Source organism: Sapajus apella, unplaced genomic scaffold (genome assembly GCF_009761245.1).
Source record: "Sapajus apella isolate SASKATOON/1434 unplaced genomic scaffold, GSC_monkey_1.0 scaffold30, whole genome shotgun sequence".
In the NCBI taxonomy this organism is placed as follows: domain Eukaryota; kingdom Metazoa; phylum Chordata; class Mammalia; order Primates; family Cebidae; genus Sapajus; species Sapajus apella.
The window spans coordinates 8,800,583-8,823,345 of record NW_022436970.1 but is presented as its reverse complement, the minus strand read 5'-3'; the positions used below and the strand labels follow the sequence as shown (position 1 = coordinate 8,823,345).

The 22,763-nt window shown below is 39.0% G+C and overlaps 1 protein-coding gene across 1 annotated transcript in view; it reads right to left on the bottom strand.

Annotated features, from left to right (window-relative positions):
* PHLPP1 (PH domain and leucine rich repeat protein phosphatase 1) overlaps positions 1–22,763 on the bottom strand; it is a 250,023-nt gene that overhangs the window by 19,102 nt on the left and 208,158 nt on the right. The window contains exons 11-13 of the mRNA XM_032293679.1: positions 20,616–20,816; positions 17,273–17,435; positions 3,873–4,003 (exon numbers count right to left, since the gene is read on the bottom strand). Of these exons, the coding sequence (XP_032149570.1) occupies positions 3,873–4,003; positions 17,273–17,435; positions 20,616–20,816 (495 nt within the window). The remainder of the gene's footprint in view (positions 1–3,872; positions 4,004–17,272; positions 17,436–20,615; positions 20,817–22,763) is intronic.

Sequence of the window (22,763 nt, the reverse complement as noted above, 5' to 3'; positions counted from 1 at the left end):
CCTGGCCCGCTGGAACCTATTCTCCAAAAAAATATAAGAAAAAAAGGGAAAAAAAAAAAAAAAAAAAACCTACTGAAAAAAAAAAAAAAAAAAAAAAAAAAAAAAAAATCAGCCTCTAGAAAGCCTCTGTGCCCCCACACAGGAAGTAATTAATAGTTGTGAAGTAGTCTGTTATAAAAGGCTGGCTACCACAAGGTGAAGTAAGTCCTCTCACTTGTAAATTGCCACTAAGTTTCCCCCTCATTATTATTTAAACAAGAGAAAAAGTATATGTATTATCTCTTGACAACTTAAGCAACACCTAAATACTTCTGTCTTGACCCCGAGAATTAAAATTATCTGTTGGTACCGATTACTTCCAAATCCAAAAAATACTGTATATCCTTCCTAAGAACAAGTGAAAACTTTAAGAAGTAAATCAATATCTAACTAGTATTCCCTTTGACTCCAGAAATAACTGGTGGCAATTTTTCTGAAATTTAAAAATAAATGGTTAAAGAAAAGTTTCTACTCTCAATTACTAGCAAACATTTACTTTTCCTCTTATCCTGAAAAAGTGTCAATAAAAAATCCCCCAATCAAGTTAATACCTTGTATTAACTTATTAATAAGGCTAGAGCTAACTCTTTTTTTCTAAGTTTTCAATTCTATCAATATAAGAGGCATTAACAAAAACAAAAAAAGACAGTCCTCCATTATTTGCTCTCCATATGACCTGGTACTCAATTTTATCCATCTGAAACAGTAAGCAATACAATAGGTTTTTTAAGACATGCCCTAAGGCTCTTAGATATGTCCTGAAGTCTAGGGAAAAGTAAAGGCTCATTTCTAAAGACATTTATAATTTTTACAGAACACAAAGTCTTCAGAGAAATAATTCCATTTCCTAGCCTGATTATTAAAGGAAAGAAATAACTCTTAACCACCCCCTCTCTCCAACACACAAATAATTCTTTCTAGTGAAGCAGCAATTTCTCTTCTCTGCCTGGCTGAACATGCTGTGGCTCAGCAGCTATCTGAAGTGATCTGAATGCTGATTCTTGTGTATCTTTATTTTTTATTTTTTGAGATGGAGTTTCACTCTTGTTGTCCAGACTGGAGTGCGATGGTGCAATCTTGGCTCACTGCAACCTCCTCCTCCCAGGCTCCCAAGTAGCTGGGATTACAGGCATGCACCACCTCGCTCAGCTCATTTTTTTGTATTTAGTAGAGACAGGGTTTCACCATGTTGGTCAGGCTGGTCTCAAACTCCTGACCTCAGGTGATCCACCCACCTTGGCCTCCCAAAGTGCTGGGATTACAGGCATGAGCCACTGCGCCCGGCCATCTTGTATATCTTTAAATGAGTCAGAGTTCTGTGAACCAGAGCTCAATCCCACAGAAGGGTCCTCATATGCACCTCCCTGGCTCACAAAGAATAAATAAGCCAACCCCTCTAAAAGTGCAAATAATAGATGGAAAATCTTCCAAGTAATTAAGAATCCACAACCTTCCAGATGTTAAACAGAAGGTAGCATTTTAAGAGAATTATTATTTTTTTGCTATAGGAAACTTTGGGCTGAGTACGTGAATATTTTTAAAAGCTTGATACAGTAGGCCAATTGCTTTTAACAAGAGTGTAACACCAAATTACACTTTTTCAGCAGCACCAATCTGAGGGGGAAGATGTTATTCAAGCATTTTATTCTGTATTTGTTTGATACGCTAATAAGTTTGAATATCTTTTCATGTAACTATTTGTACTGCTTTTGTTAAATGTTAATGTCCTTGGTTTCTTTTGTTTGACTGCTTTTCTTATTGTCTTATAAGAACACTTTCTAGCCGGGCACGGTACTCACGCCTGTAATCCCAGTACTATGGGAGGCCGAGGTGGGCAGATCACCTGAGGTCGGGAGTTCAAAACCAGCCTGGCCAACATGGTGAAACCCCGTTTCAACTAAAAGCACAAAAATTAGCTGGGTATTGTGGCAGCTGCCTGTAATCCCACCTACTCTGGAGGCTGGGGCAGGAGAATTGCTTTAATATGGGAGGCGGAGGTTACAGTAAGCCGAGATTGCGCCACTGCACTCCAGCTTGGCTGCAAGAGCAAAACTGTCTCAAAAAAAAAAAAAACCCAAAAACACTTTCTAGTAAGAATATTAATGCTTTTATTTTTCTTCCTACTTTGTCATTTGCCATTTATATCTACTCTTGAGAATTTTTGAAATAGACATTTAACACTTTTATGTATAAAAAATATATGCATAAACCTATACAACACAAATATCAAAACCAATCTACACGTACTAATTTCTTTTCTTGTGACTGATTCTCTTCATTTCTTGGCCTAAAAAGTCCTTTTCTAACTTGTAAAGATACTCATATGATTTCTTATTACTTTTAAAAATAGTTTTACAGATTCAACTATTTTCAGCTGGAATTTATTTTGGTGTGAGATAAGAATACAACTTTAATTTTTCTCCAAGTGCCTACTTCCATTTATTAACAAATCTTGGTGCAATTATTTTGAAATTTTATTTGTAAAAAATGCTCAAAAACTTTGCATCCTACTTGTGCAAAATGCTCAAAAGCTATCTGTTTAAAGATGATCTATTTTGATAATCGATGTTTTCTTGATCTTAAAAAGTACCTTAAAGATCATGTAGGCCATTTTGTTCTCATCTTATATGTCTGGACAGATGGAGGGACTCGATCAATAATGTAGAGAACCTAGGTCTCTATTCCTTCCTCAGGACACTCAGGCAGCATTTTTCAACTATGTATCAAAATTAATTTTCTCATCAGGTACTTAAAATGCTAATAAATTAGGCAGTAATTAGGCCAATTCTATCCAGCAATCACTTTAAGTGCTTTTCAAACTTTGGTTTGCACTATAGCCTAGGACAGTATTAACGTACCATTCACCAAAATTCTACTGTTCTTTTCTGATTTTCCTAAGATAATGGAAGATGACTTTCAGTAACAAATAATTCAACTTTGTATAAACACATATGACATGCATAATGACCAATGTATGCTAATGTCTAAAACTACTACTGATATATCGCTAAAAAATTCTGGAAATTCAGAAAAGCTTAAAGAAGAAAAAAAAACACTACCCATAATACTATTATCCAGAGAATAACACCATTTTAAGTTCTGTTATACGTTCTTTCAGGCATTTTCTAGGTATATGTATGCGTACACATGCACATATATCCAATGCACACACATTTATATTGCAAAAATTGAATTATACTATAAAACTTCTTTGTAAATGTTAATATTTTCACTTAATAATATACTGTAAAGATTTCTGAGTTAGCAATATAGCTCTAAATAATAATTTTAAATGGCTCTATAATATTCAATTGTGGAGGATAATTTATTTAATTCTTCTTAATAGACATTTAGAGTTCTATGGTGAACACTATCATTAAGACATCTTTCCTACTGCAGTAACCTTTAAGGTTTTACATAGCAAACTCCAACCACTAATTATCAATATTGGGACTGAAACAGCATCAATGAACTTTTTCCCAAACTGTGAAGGTCTACCTACAGGTAGGATCTAACCACTCCACATTCCCAGTTTTATTTAAATAACCTGGATTTTAGCACCACACTGATGATTTTTCCTACATTGTCCATCTCTTTTAAAATCCTTTCTTAACGTTTGCATTAAGAGTCATAACCATGTTATCAGTGACTATTGAGATGTAAGTTACATCTTGGTTGTTCAGTGCTTCCCTGCATCTTGCATATCCTGTTACATGTGTTAACACAGCTAACAAGTCAATGATACTTCATATTTTGTTTCCTGTTTTCACTAAGATATGAATCCCATTGCCAGTGGAAAACAGTGGGGGTACAGTGCTTTACAGAATACTTACTTCAGTAGTTCCAGGGTTTTATGATCAAGGACAAGGCGAGGGTTTCCAGTCAGGTCTAGCTCCTGTAGTTTGGGAGGCAGGTTTTCTGGTAATGTGACTTCACTTAGCTCATTACAGCTCAGGTCCACACACTGAAAAAGGAACAAGTGCAAACAAGAAAGAGATGGTCTAGAGAAGTTCTTCAGGGAGTTCTATACTCCTACCCTTTGCATGCACATCAGTCTGACCATTCATTATAATATACTAGACAAATGCAGAAAAGGAGGCTTGTCTGTTACTTTGCCATAAACATTTAAAACAGATTTTGCTAAATGAAATACAATTTTCTTACTTTCTTTGAATAACACAGAAAATCCATGTTCTTTATTCTTCCTATATTTTCCACTTGTTATCTGTGCATTTAAAATTAAGCATTAACTAAAAAATTCTAATAGGAGGTTTTCTTACTGCTCACAAAACCTCTGTGTCATGAGAACTATAGCCCAAGCACTAAAATGAACTTTAAAGGAACTTCTTAAAACAAAATGAAAAACAAAGAAGGCTGGGTACAGTGGTTCACGCTTGTAATCCCAGCACTTTGGGAAGCTGAGGCAGGTGGATCACTTGAGGTCAGGAGTTTGAGATCAGCCTAGCCAACAAAGTGAAACCCCATCTCTACTAAAAATACAAAAGTCAGCCAGGTGTCATTGCACACACCTGTAATCCCTGCCACTCAGGTGGCTAAGGCATGAGAATCACTTGAATCCGAGAGGCGCAGGTTGCAGTGAGCAGAGACCACACCACTGCACTCTAGCCTGGGAGAAAGAGCAAGACCCTGTCTCAAAAAAACAAAACAAACAAACAAACAAAACAACAAAACACCACAAAGAAAAGAACATGCACATGAGGAAAAGGCAGGTAATGAGAAGATATTTCAAAAGGAGCTGAATAAGAAATTAGCAAAAACTAGACTAACAGGTAAGCCCGCCTATTCTATGTCAAAAAAAGAGGTTGAGTCAAGTATGGAAGCTACTGTCAAGGCATCAACATCTGCACTCTACAACAGGTCCTGCCTGATTTAACTTGAAAGAAAAATCACAAAAGGATCATGTTGATTAAAAAAAAAAAATCATATTTTACCTGTAAGTGGAAACGATGCCTCCTTTCTCACAATACTGATATAAAGCTTAAATAAGATACACTGTAAAAGAGGGCCTGCCCTTGTGGTCAGGGAGCAGGGAACCTAGGTGGAGAAGGCTCACTATACACAAGAGAAAAGGAGTGGTCAGCGCTCTAGATATGAAAATGCAGACCCCATAGTTCAATAGCATGGGGTGGAGAGCATTCAATTATCTGGCTGAATTAGTACATTATTATAAGTTTCAAAAGTGCTTACGAAAATGATCAAAAGGGAAATTATTTTGTTCTCTTTTTGGCCCTTTAAAAAAAAAAAGGCGAGGGGGAGATTATACACAAGAACTTCATGATCGGGCCAGGGACAGTGGCTCACGCCTGTAATCCCAGCACCTTGGGAGTCTGAGGCGGGAGGATCACAAAATCAAGGGTTCCAGAACAGGCTGACCAACATGGTGAAACACTGTCTCTACCAAAAATACAAAATTAGCTGGGTGTGGTGGCGCATGCCTGTAATGCCAGCTACTCAGGAGGCTGAGGCAGGAGAATGGCTTGAACCTGGGAGGCGGAGGTTGCAGTGAGCTGAAATCACGCCACTGCACTCCAGCCTGTGCGACAAGGCGAGATTCCATCTCAAAAAAAAAAAAAAAAAAAAAAAAAAAAGAGGTAAACAAAATCTTCCTTTTATTTGGAAAAATTCTCAAAGAATTTAAATCTAGTATGGATTGTGGAAGTGTAGAGATTGGGTAAAATAAAAACCTGTATTTTCGGCAAAATATATTTTCAGCAGACTTCAAACAACACAATGCTTTCACACAAAATGTTTCATACTGTTGCTTCCAAATAGTAGCAATGAAAAAAAATACACTGTCATTCTAAATAATCATAATTTGAGAGCATTATAACCACATTATCCACAAAAATCTGAGCAAAAAGAAAAGCTCAGAAAATATACCCTTAAATCTACCAGCCTAACACAACCAGGTTAGCATTCTGTTTTTTTCCCCCCATATAGCCTTATTTATATTTGTTTTAAAAAGCCTTAAAAATCTCAAATGTAGGTGCAATTTCATTACATTTCATTTACTCTTCTGTCACTCTACTGCAACCATTTTCCCCATCTTCAGTCCCATCTGCTACAGTCTGAATGTTTGTCCCACAACAAATTTTCATCACATGCTGAAACTTAATTCCCAATGTGATAGTATTAAGAAGTGGGGCTGGCAGGCAGATCACGAGGTCAAGAGATCAAAATCATGCTGGCCAACATGGTGAAACCCTGTCTCTACTAAAAATACAAAAATCAGCTGGGCATGGTGGCACAAACCTATAGTCTCAGCTACTCAGGAGGCTGAGGCAGGAGAATCACTTGAACCCGGGAGGTGGAGGCTGCAGTGAGCCAAGATCACGCCACTGCACTCCAGCCTGATGACAGAGTGAGACCCCATCTCAAAAAAAAAAAAAAAAAAAGGGGGCCTTTGGGAGAAGATTTGGTCATAAGGGCTTTGTCCTCATGAATAGGATTAGTGGCCTTCTAAAGCAGGCCCAGTAAGCTTGTTCACTCTTCCACTAGACAAGGAGACATGGAAGGCACTATTTATGAGAAATGGGGCCTCATCAGACCAAATCTCCTGGCACCTTCATCTTGGACTTCCCAGCTTCTGGAACTGTGAGCAGGACATTTCTCTTGTTAATAAATTATCCCGTCTAAGGTATGTTGTTACAGCAGCCTGAATGCCCTAATACACCACCACCTTAAATAGCCCCATACTACTTCTTGTAGATGTACATTAATTTACTTAATCTAAACATCAATATTAGAGAAAATGGTCATCTCTTTTTTGCCTTTTTTTTTCAATTATAAAAAATGGTTACATCAACAGTCAATCAGAGTTTAATGAAAAACTGATAATACTGGTAATAATGGCACACGCTACTAGCACAGTCAGTACACATCAGCATAGCAGGACAACAAATGAGGATATATACAATCTACTGAACACTGATGAGACGTGAAATAAAGGGCTAATATGTGTGAGTAATATAGGATGCAAGTAATTGAAAGAAACAAATTCAGGGGTCAGAAAATGCCTTTGGTCAAGGATTAAAGGCATTCTGCAGCAATACCGAATTTTAGGAAATTGGTAAAAACTTGTTCTACAGATATAAAACAGCTCACTCTCTAAATTATCAAATCATGAATGAGTTCAGCAGGGTAACTATTTACTTATGAAGATAATGCTGGAGGCTGTAACATAGACCTTCTTAGAGATGATACTCCTGTGCCTCCCCTCTGCCCAGGCCTGTTTGCTCCCCAAGGCTCCTGTGACAGAGTCTGATTCACTGCAGCCGGTTCTCTTCCATCAAGCTCCCCTAGCCTGCACTGACCTGCATCCCATTTCCCGTGGAGGACTCGGGCTGCACCGGAACTTTGCTTTTTGGTCTTGCTTCCCTCGATACACCCCTCATATGCTGTCAGGATGGTTTCTCAGTGTGGTTTACACCATCCGCTCACACTCCAGCTTCAGTTTGTCAGCCTGCTCCCAGGTGTCCTTCAACCTGACACCAAATTCCTCAGAATGTCCAACAAGGCCCCCCAACTCTGCACATTGGCTTTCTCACGCTCCATGTTCTACCCATGTCAGAGTGCCTGCAGCTCATGCATGTGACATGCTTTCATTTGTCTGTGCCTTTACACATGCTGCTCTCTGTGCCTGCAACCCTTTTCTTCGTGCTTTTCTTGCTTTTTATCTGGTGCAATATGCCTGATTCCTTTTAAGACTCTACTCAATGCCAACTCTACTACAACCTGTTTCAATTAGGTGTCCCTTGTTATAATTATCTGCTTATTTATTTCTTCCATGAGACTATGGACTCCTAGAGAGCAGGTATTGCTCCTGTTTCTTCCCTGATATCCTAAGCTCAGAGCACTGGGAAGTGTAGATGCTCAACAAATGGTTTCATTAAAAGGATGAACAAATGAACAAATGATTGCCTGGCATGTGACAATTACTTTTTGAATGAATTTATGAAGGACTCTTGTAAGGTGCTGCTTCTGTAATTTAATCTGCTAGGATGGGAACTGAGATACCCGTGCTTAGGTTAAGTTCAGCATAGAATAAATAGCATTGTAATGCAATCTTAATACATTTTAAATATCACTGTTTACTTCTACGTAAGAATGCAACCATTTTCGTTAATGGCAGATAAGCAGAAACACCTTTTATACTTCTGTACATAGGAAGGAGGCTTGTTCACAGAAATTATAGAAAACTGAAAAAAATTTACAGGATGTTGATATCTGATGCTGCCCTCCTGGTGTTACACAGTGACACACTTAGAAGCACTATTTCTAATCACTGTTCTTTCAATAGTCCTCAACATAGGCTGACTGCTGAGGTGTGCCACAAACACTTGTTGGCTGAATCATTATAATGGTTACCACTAAGCAAATAGGAAACATTTGAGTGAACGTGGACAAAAAAATGACATTTTATATTGTTACTATATGTACCTCTATGGTTAGCATACTACACCTTTCTTAAAAATATATTGTTAAACAGAATGTTAAATCTGGCCAAAACATGACTAAAAGAAAATTATCTTTCCTTTTTTCAGGCCCACTCTAGAACACAGCTAACAAAAATTATTTGTTATAATCAAAATTCTGGTTAAAATGCCCAAAACAATTATGCAACCCTCAGAAAAATTGAGATAACTCATAGCTGAGAAGGAACTCTTGACTTAGAGGAAAATCATTATAAACACATTTAGATAAGAGCATAAAAAAGTCATTATATCTTAAAAAGAAATTCAATTTGATATATAGTTTAAGTGTTAATTATCACAAAAGCTGCATGGAGCCTATCTTTATTATGTTTACCTCAGAATATTACCAAAGAAACAGGCCTATCAATGTTCATAGCAGTGTATTACATATCATCTGCCAAACAGCCACCTGTGCTGTCCTGAAATGGCAGCTTAACCTACCGGCTGCTAGATTCTGTAGCACCTTGCTTCCTTCCTTCGTGCAGACTATCCCTGGTCTACCACCTCCACTGTGCTCCCTAATAGCACAGTCAGTTCCAAAAACGAGGCTCCCAATCACAGTCTGCATTTCCTTGCCCTTGCAAGGTAAAAGCTGCTGGTGCATAACATATTTCCCCACCGACTTCATATAAAGTAAATAAAACCAAGTATTCATTCAAAAGAACACATATTAAATACCTACAAACAGGCAGGCAATGAGTCAACATCAGGGACATATGGAGATGGCAGACACAGTCCCTGCCCTTGATGAACTCCCAGCATAGTGGGGGAAATAAGACAACCTTTAGCTACTATGATCAACGATACGGCAGAAGTATACACAGGTCACAGCAGCGCAGTGACAGATACCAAGACCCCAGAGAGGCCTTTCCAGAGAAGATTTTTGTGCAGAATCAAAGTTAATCAGGCATATGAGAACAGGCAGACATCTAGGGAGAGCTAACAGCAGGGAGAGCAGGAAGGAGACAAAAATAATGTGTGTGTGGCATATCAGGGAACTCCCTAAGAGTGGTTGCTGAGGCTGGAGACTGTTGGGCTCCAGAGCAGGAGACAAGGCTGGACAGGCAGAGGGATGGGATGATGAACTTGGATCCTATAGATCGTGTCTCATACGGAAGTAGTCTACACCACCTCCCTTTCTTAGGATGTTGTAGGAACTAGAACATTTTAGCTTAATAGTAAAATAAGAATACACATGTATGTACTATTTCTCAATATATAACTTTTAGTCAAATTCTCTTAAACTACTATATATTCCTGGTGTTACAGTAGGCTAAGTTATCACTAACGTGGGATGTTCATACAAGTAAGCTTATTAACTGAATGAGTTGGTCTGAACCCACCTTTTACCTCAAACATAGACCTGAGAGCCAAAGTATAGTACTATTTTTCTACATAAAATCATATTTATGGCTGTGTGCAGTGCTCATGCCTGTAATCCCAGCACTTTGGGAGACCATCATGGAAGAATTGCTTGAGGCCAGGAGTTCAAGATCCACCTTGATATCATAGAGAGACCCTGTCTCTACATAAATTTTAAAATATTAGCCAGGCTCCTGTGTACCTGGAATCTCAGCTACTCAGGAAGTTGAGGTGGGAGCTTCCTGTGAGACCAGGAAGTTGAGGCTGCAGTGAGTTATGATTACACCACTACACTCCAGCCTGAGCAACAGAGCAAGACCCTGTCTCTTTTTTAAGAAAATCATATTTATATATAAATATATACTAATGCACTGAGAAATGTGCATTTATGTTTAATCTTCCTCACTTTACAGGTAGTTGCAAAGAAAGACCTTTAATTTCGTATGATGCATTCCTTTAAAATTTATATACAGTGTCTCTATGATTTTTCTCAACTGCCTTTTAGATTTGGGAAGCCTTAAAGAAACCTCGGGAAACCTTCAAACTGGCAGGAATTAGAGCTGCTAAAAATGACAAGCAGGGTAACAATCCCAATATTCTGTCTGTTCAAATACAGAATTTTTTCAAACACTAAAACTAAGTTATTTGCAAATTTTGACTTAAAGAAAACGTATCCTGTATAAACTGAGCAATTTGTTTACATTATCACTTCTTTTTTTCACCCAAAGAGACAAGGTCTTGCTGTGTTATGCAGGCTGGTCTTGAACTCCTGGCCTCAAGCAATCCTCCAACCTCAACCACCCAAAGTACTGGGATTACAGGCATGAGCCACTACACCTGGCCCATCATCACTTCTTAAAATTGATTATGTGTGCCCCTGGAGATACTCGAGGGTTTATTACAAAGTTACAGGATACCTGGTACATGCATCTGGGGGCTTCAGTTTTACTCAGATGTGGAGGGAAAGAGCCACTATCTTTACACTGAAACAAAGATAAATGATAAAAAGTAGAACATAAAATGAACATAAATTTTTAGACTGAACAGGAGACTTGAAAAGAAATTTACAAGTGATTCCAGGCTGTCTCCCAGATTTCCGGGTGTGTAAGTGCACTTCCTTTTGCCCTCAGGGACCTGAATAGCACCACAATGACCACCTCACAGACCACTTCCTCTGAGGACTCTGAGTCACGGTGCTCCTTTCTCCAGGAGCCTCTCTAAAGAAATGCCTTCTAAAATGCATGAGCTCATGAAGGACTTATTGTTCATCTACAGAGATACATAACCCACTCCATAAAATGCATGCAATATTTTGTTATGTATACGCTTTGAATTTAGAAAGATCTGTTGAAACCAGAGTTAAAAGCACACACACACAAAACTAGGCTAAGTTAAGTCATTACACCAATTTTGAAAGACAGAATATGCAGTCTTAACTTCCTGCTAGTCTGTTCTTGGTAAGGCTGGGTGCAGGGTGGCTTCAATGGCCACTTTCCAGTAGACACTGCTTGCTTCCTTTTTCCTTAGCCCTAGTATTGAGCCTTGTCCCAAACGGGAATTGACATTAAATTCTGCAATGGTTGGAAAACTTTTTTCCTAAATAACTATTACTTAACCTGATTCCAGCACCATAATAATGACTGGTCCTGGTTTTAGGTTTTTGGATGTGCATTATGCCAAGCTGACGTTTTTATGTCTATTAGGTCAACTACGCCATCCAAAACTGACACCTAAACTTGGTTCCTGATCTGTCTTCATATCCATTTCCTACTTCCCCAAAACTCAATCCACTTACTTTTATCCAGTCTGACCCAGCCATTTCCCGATGTTCTTTGTGTCTTTGTGGCCGAGCTGATATTCTCTCCCTCATTTGACTTTAGAGACAAGAACAACAACAACAAACAGGGCTTGCTGGAATCCAGCCAAGCCAAGTCTGGCTACATGGTGACTATAGGATCACGGTTTTCCCTGCAGCTGACTGAGAGCTATCTATATGCAGTTTGTTTTTTCAACTTCCTATAGCCATTGTCCTCAAGAGTATAGCATGTTAAAACTACTTCATAGTCCATTTCCCAGTTACAGTAACACAGATTCTAGACATGAGTTTACTCAACTTAGCCAAGTAGTTTATTACTGGATGGCACAAACATGAAAATAATTTTCTTTTTTTTTTTTTTTTTTGAGACGGAGTTTCGCTCTTGTTACCCAGGCTGGAGTGCAATGGCACTATCTCGGCTCACCGCAACCTCCGCCTCCTGGGTTCAGGCAATTCTCCTGCCTCAGCCTCCTGAGTAGCTGGGATTACAGGCACGCACCACCATGCCCAGCTAATTTTTTTGTATTTTTAGTAGAGACGGGGTTTCACCATGTTTACCAGGATGGTCTCGATCTCTTGACCTCGTGATCCACCCGCCTCGGCCTCCCAAAGTGCTGGGATTACAGGCTTGAGCCACCGTGCCCGGCCTAATTTTCTAAAGATAATTAAAACATCTAGAAAGATGCGGTTCTTAGAACCAATAAGCCACAGGAACATGGAAATTTGACAAAGAAGTTGCCGATACGATGTTTAAATCCCAAACTACCAATTTCATTCACTGCATGTATCAACACTTATTTCACCTGCTTAAAATACACTTCAAAAAAGGGTTAGAACACCTGGCTCCAGCCTGGGTGACAAAGACCCTGTCTCAAAAAAAGGAGAGGAATGGTTTAGAACACATCACTATTACACTATTACACTATTATCACTTTTACACACTATTTAGAAATTACTCAACTAATAGCTTGGTTTTTGTTGTAAAATATTATATTACTAGTATGACTGCTATGCAGTTCAGTGGAAGGAGAAACACGTGCCATAGCCATGGCCACCTCTGCTTCTGAGGTTCTTCAGCCATGAGTAACCTCAGCATAGACTTACGTCCAGCCAAACCAAGTCTGGCTTCTGTGTGGCTCAGATCTTGTTTTCCTTACTAGATGATCGAGAGCTAATCTGTATCCAGAGGGAGGTCTGTCTATTTTAGAACCAGAAGAGGGCACAACCTCCTCTAAGCAATACCGGACTGGTGGTAGGGGTTTGGAAGATCAATGCAAAAGGGCTAAACGAAGATGAGGACAGTAACACTAAGGATCCACTCGGACTCACCAGAAAATTCTGAAAAACACATATTTTTCCCTTGCTAATAACTTACATAACCTCCCTGTTCAAATACAGAAATTAACACCTGATGATCACTTTACAGATCTCATTAGACATATCAAAATGAAAAAACTGCCAGAGCTCAATTTTATCCAAGGTTAGACGGTGCACACAGTCTCTGTTTTAGGTGTACATGAAAAGGGCCTAATTATTCAGGTGTTTTAAAAACACATTTTAGCAAACACCTCAGTATGGGGATTTGTTTGCTCGTTTAAACAATAATTGTTCTTAAAACTTTGGTAACAAAGCTATGAATAAGCACTTTCCTTTAATGTCTGAAAAGATAACCCTGTTTGGTGAAACTAGCTAGTTAAATAGACCACAATCTTACCTCTTCTAAAATGTTATCTGCTAAGTTTTTGTAACTGCAATTATCTTAACACCTTTATGAGATACTTTACAAGCAACACCTATTGTACTTTATTTTCAAGAAACAGTGTGACTACAATCTAAGGTTATTAGCTCAATAATACAATTTTAATACAGGTTGGAATATCTCATCATAAAAATTAAATTACTTCTTTTACATTAAAAATATGCTTTAAGGCACAGTTTGCAATGAAGACTTTCATAGGTATAATTATCATTTAAGATACAGCACATTTTTTTTTTTAGGCAGGGTCTCGCTCTGTCGCCAGGTGCCAGACTGGAGTGCAGTGGCACGATCTCGGCTCACTGCAACCTCCGCCTCCCGGGTTCAAGCAATTCTCCTGCCTCAGCCTCCCGACTAGCTGGGACTACAGGCGCAAGCCACCATGCCCAGCTAATTTTTTTTGTATTTTTAGTAGAGACGGGATTTCACCATGTTGGCCAGAATCGTCTTGATATCTTGACCTTGTGATCCGCCCGCCTCGGCCTCCCAAAGTGCTGGGATTACAGGCTTAAGCCACCGCGCCCAGCCCAATACAGTAGGATTTTTATGAGAAATTTTCTTTTGGGCAGTTCAACTGTATATAAATACTTACACTGCAACTTAAAATATTCTTATATGAGCACTAAAATATCAATTCAGAGTTCTGAAACAATATAACTACTATCTTTTTCAAGAACACTATCTGTCCAAGGCTGAAACACTTATGTTTGTACATAAAGGATACTTGATATTGCTCAGCACCCCCCATACCCCCCCCCACCCGAAACCTCAACAGCAAAAGTTATTTCTACTGGGAACGGAAGAGCTGAATCTGAAAGACTGGATATTGTTAACATAAGAAAAATGCAAAGGTGTAACAGCTCGGGGGGAAAAATCAATCAAAGAGCAAAAAAATGGAAACCATTGAAAAATAAGGGAAGTAAAATTGAAAAGGAGGTGCAAAGCAGGGTACAGAGAGAAGACAAACGGTGAAGGAATTCAACAGCAACAAAGGTACTGATTCTGTAAACCAGGAATCCAGGCAAGAATCTAGGAGAGGGTTAGTTTTCACACAGCAAAATTTGTATTTTGCAAAATTGTTAAAATCTAAAAACATTTAAATTTCCTTTTTTTTTTTTTTTTTTGAGACGGACTCTCGCTCTGTCACCCAGGCTGGAGTGCAGTGGTGTCATCTCAGCTCACTGCAGCCTCTGCCTCCTGGGTTCAAGCCATTCTCCAGCGTAAGCCTTCTGAGTAGTTGGGACTACAGGTGTGTGCCACCACACCTGGCTAATTTCTGTAATTTTAGTAGAGACAGGGTTTCACCATGTTGGACAGACTGGTATCAAACACCTGACCTCAGGTGATCCACCTGCCTCAGCCTCCCAAAGTGCTGGGATTACTGGCATGAGCCACCATGCCCAGCATAAATTTCTATTTGTATTTTAAACCAGGTACTTAAACCACAAAAACTCAAAACAAGAATCTAATCTACATTTAAGAGTTTATAACATTAAAAGACAGGTACAGACACAAAGACTAGCGAATACGAGGTGAATCCTGAGACTCTTACTTTCCCTTGTGCTGGAATTTCACCTGCACCACACTTAGAGACCAGTTTAGCAACCTCCAGTAGGCCGGGTGTAGTGGCTCATGCCAGTAATCCCAGCACTTTGGAGACCAAGGCGGGCAGATCATCTGAGGTCAGGAGTTCAAGGCTAGCATGATCAACATGAAAAAACCCTGTCTCTACTAAAAAAATATATAAAATTAGCCAGGTGTGATGGTGTATGCCTATAATCCCAGCTACTCAGGAGGCTGAGGCAGGAGAATCGTTTGAACCTGGGAAGCGGAGGCTGTGGTGAGCCGATCGTGCCGTTGCACTCCAGCCTGGGTAACAAGAGTGAAACTCTGTCTCAAAAGCAAAAAAACAACCCCCTATAAAACATGCCACAGCATAGCCACTGTGTCAAGTAATGGGCAGCTGAGGAACCCCTGGAAAGTCTGGCTGACAACATCTTTCCTATGCTGAAGGCAAATCAACATTTGCTTAAGTAATAGATTTCTTGGATTTTGTTGAGCTTCAGCCAAAATAGTTGCTCCGTATAATCAACATCACAGATGAACCACGCTGAGGGCATGTGTTGATTAATAATGGCTAAAATTTAGGGAGTTCTTCCTATATGACACTCCTATTTCAAATGCTTTACATGTATTATTTCATTTTGTCTTCACAACAATGCTGTAAAGAAGTACCAATTCTTTTCTTTATTTCACATGAGGAAACAGAGCAGTCAGTTTTCAGCTGGGATCCAACTGGAGGTCTGTCTCCCTTCAGAATGCTGCTCTTCCTCATTGTGAAAGTTACTATACAGAAAGTAAAAATTCTGGAAATGTAAACAAACATCTTAAAATCCCACTATGATGTAGGAGATGACAGTGTTCTTAAAGCCCTAAGTAAAACATTTCGTGGCTTAAAGCACACAGGCACATGCATGTGTGTACACACACACAGAAAATGGCTTGTACACACCTTAACCACGTAAATGTATAAAAACCATTGTGATAAAAAGTTATGCAAGCCAGCCGGGCATGGTGGCTCACACCTGTAACCCCAGCACTCTGGGATGCCAAGGCGGGTGGATCACCTGAGGTCAGGAGTTCCAGACCAGCCTGGCTGACATGAAGAAACCCGTCTCTACAAAGGGCGTGGTGGCTGGTGCCTGTAATCCCAGCTACTTGGGAGGCTGAGGCAAGAGAACTGCTTGAATTCAGGAGGCAGAGATTGCAGTGAGCTGAAATGGTGCCACTGTACTCCAGCATGGGCAACAAGAGTAAAACTCTGTCTCAAAAAAAAAAAAAGTTATGTAAGCCACTTAAAATGTCTTCAAATGTCTATTTTCTTTTTCAATCTGAAACACAAGGTTTATATCAGCAAGTGTCTGGAAAGTGAAGAATAACTAAGTAGGACTACTCTTGTCCCCTAAAGGAGATTAGAATATGCTCCAAATCTATAACCACCAAATTATTTTTCATTAACCATAAAATTGATAATTAGGAATGCTAAGATACGAATGAAAAACTACGCTGTATATAAATAACTTTTTGCTTCTGTATCATTTCCTTGCCAAAAAAAGAAACAAAACAGGAACACACAGTTGTTGGATGGCTTTCACTCTACTGAACTGGTTTCATCCCATGAGTCTACCTCGAGTCAGGACTCACACACTACCTCTGCCACCAATTTGCTGTCTTAATTTATGCAAATCTCTTCACTTTTCAGCACCCTCACCTATCAAATATTATCTGCTCTTCCAATTTCTTTCAGTTGAAATCAATGTGTGGTGACAACAATGATGCTTTGTCTATATAGGGAATTACCATTAATCGGCTACTCGTGGGGTGTGCTATTTAATTAGGTGAGTTGGGGAAGAGGGATGTGTAGTGATACTGTTAACTTTTCAAACTGCGATTATATCAACCTCACCCTTTGAGCCTCATAACCACCTTGGAAATAAGTGGGACAACTATTAACAGATAAAGAAGTATAGAGTGGTTATGTGGGTAGCCTCATGTCATACAGTAAGTTAAGGATTGAGCCTAGAAATCCATTTTTCCCAAAATCCGCTCCATGGTTTTGCTCTGTTTTTTAACTCTGCTAACTCAATGGTGCAGCCCATTGGTTAGGAAGGAGGAAGTAGGGACTACTGGGGGCCTTCATTCTGAATAAATCCAACAAAGGTACAAACGTCCTGAGTTGATGAATTAGGAAGTCAACTCTCTTTGCCGACCTGAAGCTTAGATTCATGAAATGAAACCACATACCTTGATCTCTGGGAGCTGCATAACTTCGGGAAAGACCTCGATGCAGTTGGAGTGCGCAATCACAGTGTGCATGCGCCTGCAATTCATGATGGTTGTTGGGATGGCTTTTAGCTTATTCCCGCTGAGATCGATTTCTTCCAGTTCCTCCAGTTTTGCCATTTTACTGAAAAAAAAAAAAAAAAAAAAAAAAAAAAAAGAAAAATCCATCAAGGAGAAAGTTACAAAATAATTATAAATCCATGTAAAAAGAAAATAATATATGATAAGAATCAAAGAATGAATTAAATTGCTATGACTTCAAAGTTTCATTTGTAACAGTAATTTTTACAAACAAGACCATTTTTTCACTATCATCATTTTGGAGTACTGAAATATTTTAACACCTCTTTCCCATTACAGAACAAAATTATTAACTTCAACTGTTCAAATTGTCAACAAGAAGGAAAATGGATCACCTTTTCCTCCTTAAAGTCTGTGTGGCAATTAAGTTGCCCTGGCAATAATCATGTCACTGTAGAGCTTGGTCTGAATGCTAATGAAAACACTATTTAAATGAGTCAAAAGCCAGCAATATAACTGCCTTAAAAGGGCTTAGGGAGTATAATTTCTTTGTAATGGCACTGAAAACTCAAACGGGAGGTAGAGAACAGGTCTATGGTTCATATTAAAATACTGTAAGCTTTTTCCCCAAACCCCACTACCCTAATTCCTCTGACATCACTGATGAATACAAAGTAGTGGTAAGGAGCAAGGGGTGCGTTAAAAGCCCATTTGGATCACCTCTTGCACTTCTGGCAGAGCCCAAACTCACACCAGGGACAAAAGACATTTCTCTCAATTCTTACTAAACATCTACAAAGAAGGAATCTCTCCAACCATACCTTAATAATATGTTCTAATGCAATTAATTTAATATTTCCATTTAAGAATGTCTTTTTTCAATCCTAATTTATAATCTTCATCAATAATTACAATAACCAACTAAAGAAAAATTCCACAATCAAGGTTTCTTGCATTCTTTATAAATTTGAAAGAAAAAACGCCTCCACCTCTGCAATCACTGTACTAGTATCTGCCACTCTGTGACCCTTTTTCCACTTCTGCTGATGCTAGACTCCAAGCACAGAATTCTCTATTAGTGTGACTCAGACTCGTAAACTGAATAATTTAGTTTACAGTTATTGGTATCACTTCTACCTGTTATAGTGTCATTTGTCACAATACACCTTTAAACAATTTAACAAAAAACACTGTATTATTTTTCTGTCAGCTTTCAAATATAAAGATTATCTTACTTATCTTGAAAATAAATATATGCCTAAGATACAATAAGAACTAAGTTTTTATTTTATGAAGCCAGGCCCTTTAATACCATAAGCATCCAGTGTATCGGAATATACTACAAACAATATATACACAGACTATAAAGTAATCCATCTATGATAGCCTGAATTTCTAAGAATATTATTTAAATATGTTGTCATCATAATTTGAAAGAAATATGGTGATATGGTTTGGAATATTTGTCCCCTCCAAATCTCATGTTGAAATGTGATTCCAAATGTTAGAGGCAGGGCCCAGTGGCAGGTGTTTGGGCCATGGGGACAGATACCTCATGAATAGCTTGATGCTCTTCCCATGATAATATGTGAATTCACACACAGTGCATTCATGAAAGAGCCTGGCATCTCTTTTGCCCCCTTTCTCACCATGTGACACAACGGCTCCCCTTCACCTTCTACCATGATTGCAAGCTTCCTGAAAACTCACCAGAAGCAGATGTCAGCACTATGCCTTGAAACTAATGGATAATGGCGCATGAAAGATGATTAAAAGTACAGAAAGCAGGCACCCAAAAGAAAAAGTTAGAGAAATTTCCAACTCTCAACATAAAAAGAAGGTGGCAAAAGATGTGAAGACAAAATGGCTAGCCTTGTGTGAGATGTAAGGCTGAGAAAGACAGCTAGGTCACAAACCCAGCTCTGAAGGTGCTCTGGTTTGTAGGGGAGCTACTGAGCCACATCACAATCCACAGGGAGACAGAATTCATTACTAGATGGATTTTTACAAGGTGTTTTAAAAGCTTCTCTGCACTTATAGTGGGTGATTACACTTGGCATGGGTCACTGGGGGTATATCCTCAGAATCAGAGCTGATGATCCTTTCCTCTGCAGGGATTAGACATTCACCATCTGAAAGATGACAATGCACCCTTTCAGATAGGTTACTGTTAATGTGATTATCATGGTTTTTCCGAAAAATATCATTTCCCCATTCCATAGTAAAGTAAAAGTACACGGAAGTAAGTATAAAATAGTTTAATCATTAATCTCAAATAAGAAAGAAAGTAAACATTAAGCCACAAACAGAGAAATACTTTAAGTCAACACATACATGAGCCTTCCTCCTTCCGCAAGGGCTTGAACAGACTGGTAGCCCTGAAGGCAGCAGAGGGAGGCTGTGAGAGTATTTTGATTTGGCCCCAATGCTGAGTTGCAGTTACCAAGCAGATTACCAGAGGGGTTAGTGTTTGCTTCTTTGATGCATGCGTGTATGTTCCAAGTCCTAACTTGTTAGATGGATAAATGCCAATGAAGTGGAAACAGAGTAAATCCTCACAGCAGGCTCAGCGCATAGATTCACTCAAAGTTAGATATAATGTCACTGCTCCCTGAAAATTAGAAGTTAAAGTAAAAACAAGTTAAAAATGGACTCCTCTGAGAGCCATCATTTGTAATGGTACAGTTTCTATGGTAGTGAAGTCTACCACTGCTTTGTAACATCGTGAGTATAAACATAAAAGTTGGTAGATAATGAAGGATTTTCAGGTTCCTGGTTTACATTCCAATTCCCACATACCTGATTAGGTTGATGTTTTTGGAAACTTTATTATTTATTTTATCTTTTAATATTAGGGTCTAACCATGTTGCCCAGGCTGGTCTTGAATCCTTGAGCTCAAGTGACCCTCCTACCTTAGCCTCCCGAGTAGCTGGGAGTACAGGCATGCACCACCACACCAGGTTCTAGGATAATGGCTTTTCAAAAAATTAATCTGACTGGTTGAAAGAAGTAAAAGAAAAAACATACCTGCTAAACAACACATTTTATTTCAAAATCTTAAGAACATTCTTGTGATTAGGTCTTTGGACACATATGAGGAAAACCAATCTACTTCTCTTTAGGGAAATGTCATCACGGCTTATGTAAAGGAAACTGTGAATGGAGGGGGAACAAGCAAATAAACCTGACATTGCCTGGGAAATAAATACTTCAGCTTTCACCTTTCTATGAATACATTTTGAGAAACACAATTCACAACACAGCTTTACGACTCTCCTTTACCTTGCTGGAAAACTCTGAAGTCGGTTGTAGGCCATGTGAAGAATCTTCAAATGGGGGTGTCCCGTTAACAAGGGCACACATTTGTCTGTGAGGCTGTTATTTGTCAAATACAACTCTTGTAAGATGCTGTTTGTCTCTTCAGAAAGTGTGGCTGGAGGAAGGCTTTCCAGTTTGTTTGCAGATGCGTTCAGGAATCTTAGGCTACAATGACAAAATGCAACAAAACACCATTGAAAAGCCACAGAAACCCTCAATAAACCTCAAAGCTTTCATACCAGGCACATTAGAAGCTGAGACTAAAAACATGAATTGAAAAGACAAGCAAGTATTTGTATCTGTCATCCACTAACTACGATGAACACAGTAGCTATCTATATGTATTAAATAGAGATACAATTTTTGTGGAAGCACAAAGGTAAGAGGAAGCAATTATTTATTTTATTTTTGAGTTGGAGTTTCACTCTTGTTGCCCAGGCTGGACTGCAATGGTGCCATCTCAGTTCACTGTAACCTCCACCTCCTATGTTCAAGCAATTCTCTTGCCTCAGCCTCCCAAGAGGCTGGGATTACAGGCATCCACCATCATGCCTGGCTAATTTTTATACTGTTAGTTGAACCTCCCAAGAGGCTGGGATTACAGGCATCCACCATCATGCCTGGCTAATTTTTATACTGTTAGTTGAACCTCCCAAGAGGCTGGGATTACAGGCATCCACCATCACATCTGGCTAATTTTTATACTGTTAGTTGAGATGGGGTTTCACCATGTTGGCCAGGCTGGTCTTGAACTCTTGACCTCAAGTGTTCCATCTGCCTCGGCTTCCTGAAGTGCTGGTTTTACAGGTGTGAGCCATCGCACCCAGTGCTGGGATTACAGGTGTGAGCCATTGCACCCAGCCAATCAATTTTATAGTTGGCAGGGAGTGGAAGAGAAAGTGATATGGTAAAGTTAACATTCTGACTTAAGGAAGGAAAAACAATTTCCTATTTTGTAATAAAAGATTCTTGCTGAGGCAGGAAGATTGGTTGAAGCCAGGGGTTTGTGACCAGCCTGGCAACAAAGCAAAACCCTGGCTCTATAAAAATTAGGTGAATAAATAATAAATAAATGGTTCTTATAGTAATAAAACAGGTATTAGATCACAATGCAACTAAATCACATAGTGACTGAGTCCTTTTCAGTATAATGTCCAAACCACATATTATTGACTTTCATAAGTGCAGGAGATAATTTGTTCTGTATTAAAACAACAGAATATGACATAGCAATTAGAATAAAGAACTAAAACAACATATATCAACAGGATGAATCTCACAAACACATAGTGACCTAAAGAAGCCAGATACAAGAGGAGACCCACTGCATGAACCCATAACTACACAGAGTTCAAAGTCAGGCAAAATTACTCTGTGGTAACAGAAGTCAGGACAGCAGTAACTGTTAGGTGGGGAGGGAAAGGGAGGCAGTATCCAGGAGACGGTGTGTAATGTTTCGAATATGGTAATGTTCTGTTTCTTAGTCTGGGTGCTGGCTACACAAGTGTGTTCACTTTGAGACAATACATCAAGTGCACTTATGATTTGGCCACTTTTTTGTATTTATATTGTACTTGAATAAATTTTACATGAAAACAAACAAGATAATATATATGCTGCCACAGTTTCCAGATGCTAGAATGAAAAGTGAATAACATATGAAGAATGGTTTTATACCTAAGATAACTAAAACTGTCAAAAACAATAAATCTTCCACAGGGATTGTGAAATGCAGATAAATGCACAATGCAAAGCTGAGGAACGCCAACAAATCCCTGCTGTGATCAGGTTCCAACTCACTCCAAAGAGACGGACTGCGTCACACTCAGGAGTCAGAGATGACCCTCCTGATTCATGATGAATGTCCACCTGCAACTGCAGCTGCAGCAGGTGGGAAAGAGAGAGTGCTCAGTACATAGGGTTCACCTACAAGAGTTAGAAGGGTCAAATCTCTCATGCCTCCCCCAACCCCCAGATCAACCCTGTTGATGAGCCATACTATTCCTTCATTTCAATCACTTTGGTTTGTAACTTTCATCATTCAATTCAGGACTATTCTGCCACATGTTTTTTTTTTTTTTTTTTTTTTTTTTTTTTTTTTTTGGGGGTTTT